At 44.3% G+C, this 6,232-nt stretch overlaps 1 protein-coding gene across 1 annotated transcript; it reads right to left on the bottom strand.

The window, feature by feature from the left end:
• Positions 1-4,324: 4,324 nt before the first annotated feature.
• LOC103343557 (uncharacterized) lies at positions 4,325-6,004 on the bottom strand. The gene has a single exon (XM_008247214.2). The coding sequence runs from the start codon at positions 5,907-5,909 to the stop codon at positions 4,497-4,499; it is 1,413 nt and encodes a 470-aa protein (XP_008245436.1). The 5' UTR covers positions 5,910-6,004; the 3' UTR covers positions 4,325-4,496.
• Positions 6,005-6,232: the final 228 nt, after the last annotated feature.

Below are 6,232 nucleotides of genomic sequence, written 5' to 3'. Positions count from 1 at the left end.
AACATACTACAATCCAACACAAAATGGCCTCCGGCCTCAAGTAGTAGCCTAACATGGGCAATAACAGAGCGTCTACAGAATTTATTTACAACAAACAGGGGAGTAGAAAGAATTTATACAGACCCTATTAACAGACGACAAGTTCGGAGCTCGTGACTTGCTCGAATGCCTTCAGGAGCAACTCTGTCTGGGGGCGCAAAGCAGAAAGATGTGAGTGGATGAAATAAAGTTTCACTTTAAAACAACATAGTAACCCCACCATGTAAAAATAATGCTCTAGCATGCAGTTTCACAATTCAGAAACCAAAACTCAAGCACAAAAATCCCAAAGTCCAAAACATCTCCACAACTCAAGTTCACAACTCATTTCCCAAAATATATGCAACTCTCAACACCCGTAAATACCCATATATAAATATACATATAGCTAGGACTCTAGTATAGTATATATACTTCACTCCAAACTAATGTACCGGGGAGACAATCCAACCGGGGGATTGTTGGCTGGTACGCAGGATTTTCGAACCGAACCCGCGTCCGGGATGAGTAGTCCAACCGGGGCGGAACTCCATAGCTCACACGCCGGCACGCCAGCGACACGTGTAGCTCACAAATCTCATAACAAGTCCTACGCGCGCAGACATCATCACCCCACCGGCATCGCCAACGACGTGTGTGATGATACTCAAGCAATATACATACTCTCCCCATACGCCGGCACGCCAACGACACGTATGGAAAGTGTCTCACACACCGCATCGCCAACGCCATGTGTGAGACCCGTAATCTCTTGGCCTTCCCACCCCACCGGCACTGCCAACGACGTGTGTGGGAAGCTTAGTAACTAGGGAATGGTACTCACCTACCATACTCATATCTCACAACCATCCATCAAACTCCTATCTTTCCACAATCTCACACAACAACCTCTCATACTCTATACATAGACAATATAGATAGCCATCCCAAAATCCATATCAATATAATCATCATACTCAAATATATATATTTATACTCAAAAATATATAGCCAAGACATATAAACATATTCAAATCATCAACCAAAGACTTATTAAATCAAAGTCACCATCATTTAAAGTATATGCACAAAACTTTCATAATTAAAACCATGCATATGCTTAAAACAAAGTCCACTCACAAGTAATCCCAAGCTGCCCGGCCCCGTGAGGGTCCCGCCTTGAGAGTGATCAACCGAAGTACCTATTCCAAGATACAAATCCTTGATTAACAGACGTACTTCCAAAACGGAAATTCACGAAAGGAAATACTTAAATCCCCAAGTTCTGGTGCGCTCACGTCCAAAGGAATATCCTAAGGTCCGATTCTGATTGGAATTCGCTTCCCAATCGCACGGTGATCGCGATTTCCCTAAACTTCATATTATTGAATCGGAACATCCGGGGCTCCAATTCACGATCCGCGAATTCCTATAGGTTTCTAAGAGTACCTAAATCAACATACTTCAATTTGGAAACGATCCAACGGTCAGAACTTATCGAACCCGGATAACGCACAATATGCGAAATCCGTTCGATAATCAAACGATATCCAAATTGAGATCCGCGAAATCCTACACACTCGTGACAGCCTAAGGATCTCAACAGGACGAAAAACAACTTCACCCACCTTGCCCACGCGCCGCCACACGCGCCGGCAGCGCGGTGTGTAGAGAGATTTCCGGCGACGGAAAATCTCCAAACCAACGTCCACCCTTCCAATCCTAGATACTACTCGAAGAATGGAGCAACTTTTTCAACTACAGCAACATCCAATTCGGACGGCAAGTGGCCGGAATTTCAAATTGAAATCCGGCCAAAACCTAAGTTTCAAATTCGGTTCCAAACTTCAATTTCGATCCAATCCTAACCCAAAATCAGCTAGAACACGTAAAGAGGATGAGAAACCTCACCTTACCCGTCGGGAATGGTGGCTGGAGGTGAGAGATCGAGCGGTGAGAAGTTCTCGAAACCGCCGTTTTCGCAAATTACGGACAATACGGCGGTGCGATGGTGGGACGATCGGGGGGCGGGAGTGGCGGTTCGTTTGGAACCTGCCGCCAATCGGGTGGCGGAGATGACGGTGGTGTGGTTATTCTGCGGATGAACAGCGAATCGGGAGGAGCTCGCGGGAGAGAGAAGACGCACGGAGGGGAGAGAGAGAAAGTGAGGTAAATGTGAAAAACTGATTTTTACCCCAAATTGACTTCGAAATAATTACGGTTCGCCACCGAACAAGTTTTGATCGCCAAAGCTTCGTTAAATCTCCGATTCAGGCCTACCGCCTGTCTACGGTTTCGTCTCAGTACCACCTACGCAACCACACCACTCACGGTCCCAAAATCTTCCCGGAGAAGAATTTGACCAAAATTACCCTTAACCCAGAAATAATTAAATATTTTCCCTTAATTAAATTAAATAGGAAAATAAACGGGGTCGGGGTGTTACAAGAATCCATAAAAATCTTCACGAAGAAATGAGTTCGATTTTCTGGATATAACGTGTGCCTGAGAGAACACTAAAAGTACCTCTTCTTCCTGTTGTCTTGTCTCACATCCGATTTATAACTCAGAGCTTTGTTATCATAGTTTTTCAAAACAACATATTTCTGCAGAATTACCATATATATGTGTCAGTGCAGCAATCAAGCCCGGTCAACTCTCCTCCAATTCCTCTACAAGATCTTCTCCTTCATTGCCTTGATTAGATATAGCTGTCACTGATTCTAATTACTGATTAATTGTAATTGATCGTATTTCATATTTCTTACCTTTTGTATCTCTACTAAAGTGTGTATATAATCTGTATCAATGCTAATCAAATATTCATCAGGAAATTCTCTTTTTCATGGCATCAGCCTTTCAATTCTTCCCTTGAAGTCTCACCCTATCTTTCTTTCCGATCCTCATGGCCTCCTCTCTTCCCGGCCCAAACACCTCCCACTTCCTCAAACTTGACGCCTCCAATTATCTTCTCTGGCTCCGCCAAATGAAGCCGTTCCTCATCGGTCATGACCTCTGGAAGTTTGTCGATGGATCAAATCCTTCACCATCTGAATTTATCACTTTAACTACCACTACTCCCTCTGCTGCCCCCGACACTCCCTCCTCAACCACTACTGTTACCAAATCTAAACCTGATTTTCCCTCTTGGTACCAATAGGACCAACTCATCAGCTACATCACCACAACTCTATCTCCTGCTGTTCTCTTCTTAACGGTGGGTCATGAATCTGCCCAATCAATTTGGGAGTGCTTGCGGAACCATTATGCCCAATGCAATCTTGCAAGTGCGTCCAGCCTTCGATTCCAACTTCATGACATGACAAAAGGATCTCAAACGATAGATGAGTATCTCAATCATGCAAAATCTCTTGTCGATGCCCTCTTCTCCATTCAAAAGCCCGTCTCCGATGAAGATTTTGTCACGGCTGTTCTCTTTGGCCTTAGTTCTGACTTCTCCATGCTTATCACCACCATCCTGAGTCAACCCACTCTGCCAAGCTTCACAGACCTCCGCTCTCGTCTGCTAGTCCTTAAGAACCAGACCTCTCCCTCCTCGGCCTCCGCAGACAATACCACAGCCCCTCATCACCACTCACCCTCCATCTCAGCCAGGCTCATCCACCTCTCACCAAAGATCCTCCCATCTGTGCGGTGGTTCTCGTGGCAGGGGCCATGAGTTAAAAACAAAAAACAAAAACAAAAAGAGAAGTGCTATATGCTCGAAGCACACAACATTAAAGGAAGAGTTCACTAAGGCCTTTTGTCGGGGAGTTCACCAAAAGACTTAGCAGAGGGGCAACTTTCAGGCACTTCCAAGGCTTTCTTTGGCTAGGGGAGATGCAGCTGCACCTCCTTGCGCTTTTGTAGGTCCGTCAGTGTTCTTTGTGTGTTCATTTACAAGCCCAAATCGTACAGTAAAAGTCTTTCCACATCTTTTTCCAATAGTTTTTGGCTCTAGAAAATGGAATGTCTCTCCTCATAACAAACGGATGAGATGTACTGGCTTAAGCTCTCCCTTTCTTTTACAAACGTAAGCATACATCGAATTGAATAAAAATAATGGTAACAGAGATCCCTGGTAAGGTCATCATAAGTCCAAATTTCAAATGTCATTGTTCGTTTTAGTTTATTTTTTTCCCCTTTATGACCATATATAACAGTGTTAGTGTATAACCTATAATCAAATTCATAAATACTAATTTAAACATCAGATGCCTTTTCAAATGTCATTCATTTTTTTATTTTTAAAATCAGAAAGAAGCTTACATTCAATAAGGAACCGAAATACAACATTAAAGAAATATTGGAACTCAACACACTGCATAAATGTGGCCTCATTAAAACCTTACCTTCAAAAAATTCAAGAAGAGAAAAATCTGGTGAAGGAAAAAGAGTACCACACTTGCTCAAACAAAAGTAAAACAAACTAGTCATTATTTCATCGACACCTCTTTATTTCATGTGGAGAACATCAATCACAGGCTTTCTTGTATGGTCTCATACTTGAAGTTGTAGGAATTGACGCCAGTGTAAACGCCATCGTCCATGGTCTGGGTAACAGTTGTGCCGTTAATAAGCGTATCCCGCTGAGTGTAGGAGAATGGAACATCGCATGAGCCCCTAGTCGCCATGAGACTCACTTTCACCATAGACATTGGGGGCACAACAACCCTGTACACAGTCTCTACTTCACTTTCGGAGGTGTTGGTTTCCCCCCACTGGAATTCTGTCGCGAATTCAGTCGATATTTCAATCTCTCCTTTTGCAATCAAAGGAACTCCAGTTTGTACTTTGGTCGAGAGGCCCAACTTCATTGAAACGCTAGAATTCCAAGTACTGCTCCGGCTGTCTTTGTACGAGAGCCTCAAGTCTATTGTGTTTTCTTCTTGAGTTCGGTTAACGGCATCTCCGGTGGCCATGGAGACAACTCTTTGGCTATAGATCCGGGAGTCAAGGAGGCGAAAGTTAACGTTGTAAATGCTCCTAGACACAACAAGCTCTTCCACCTCCATTTGCGCCTCTTTGACGATACTAGGGCGGCCAGCATTGAGACAGGACTCGAACCCGTCCGTGGTCAGTCTAAAGCAGAAATTATCATTGCCCAAGTTGCGGAGAGCAACCTTGTTGTCATTAAGCTTAATAGGCCAAAACAACATGTCCTTGTTGCTTTCGTTACCATCAAGATTGGAGTCGGCCCAGATCCAGTTAGGGCTGCGCCTCCAGAACTTTCCAAAGTGATTGGATTTGATCCGAACACTCCCATCCCCGTTAGAGAACACCTCGTTCCCCACACTGGATTCTCCAACGTCAGTGGATGAGAATTGCAAGAAAGGGAGGCGCTTAAACGTGCGGGCGCTCAGGTATTTCCCATTGTCGCCCTTGAAGGAGACATGCTTGGGCAATACCAACAGCGTTTCCCAATCAACGATTAAGCAGATGTCGCACAAATCCTTGTCAGGCGCCGCAGATCCTGCAAACAAGCACGAGTCTTTTGGCGGGGCCACCCTCCATAAGCATGCATAGTGCCCGAGCTGGACGTGTCGAAATCGGACCCCTTGAGCGGGATCCTTATTGTCTACGTAGACGGGCTCGAACAAGGTGCAAGACCATTTGGATTGGTCTTCCTCGGGTTCATTCGCTCCAGCAACAATCCAATAGTGGTTTTCCGACCACCTGACCCAGTATTTATTGTTGTAGCAGCATCTTATGTGCACCAGTCCGTTCCCGCCCTTTGCCATCTCCACATGGAACTTTGAATACAGACTCACGACCTCATCACCGGAGAACTTGAGAAACCCATGAATCTGCACATCTTCCTTTACGTAGCTCAAGTATTTGGCATTGTACCTTGATTTCAACACCATATACCTTGGCAATGTGTTCACCATTTTCTCTTAATTAATTCTAGAAACAATGTATAGCTACTCTCTGTTAGGCGGTTCGAGAGGTCCCAGGAAGAAGATGGTGTGGTTGGTTGGAATTCGTCACTCTTCTTAAATAGACTTCAGAAAATAGAGTAAACAAATCATGATAAGATATAGGAAGATAGTGTAGGGTAAAGGAAGATTTTCATCCAGAAAATAATGGCAACAAGCTAAAAGGTGATACACGTGCACAAAAGGGGAAGAGACAAGGTAGATAGATGAAATGCAAAGAATCCAAGAATGGAAGAGCTGAGGAGATAAGAGGAGAAGGGCACGTGAACCATGTG

The sequence above is a fragment of the Prunus mume genome, linkage group LG5 (assembly GCF_029339155.1).
Source record: "Prunus mume cultivar Tortuosa linkage group LG5, ASM2933915v1, whole genome shotgun sequence".
Lineage (NCBI taxonomy): Eukaryota > Viridiplantae > Streptophyta > Magnoliopsida > Rosales > Rosaceae > Prunus > Prunus mume.
Note: the sequence above shows the minus strand (reverse complement) of the source record. Positions and strands in the feature narration are given on the sequence as shown.

Coding starts and splice junctions, on each gene's coding strand:
- LOC103343557 (XM_008247214.2), bottom strand. CDS start 5,909: ATGGTGAACACATTGCCAAGGTATATGGTGTTGAAATCAAGGTACAAT.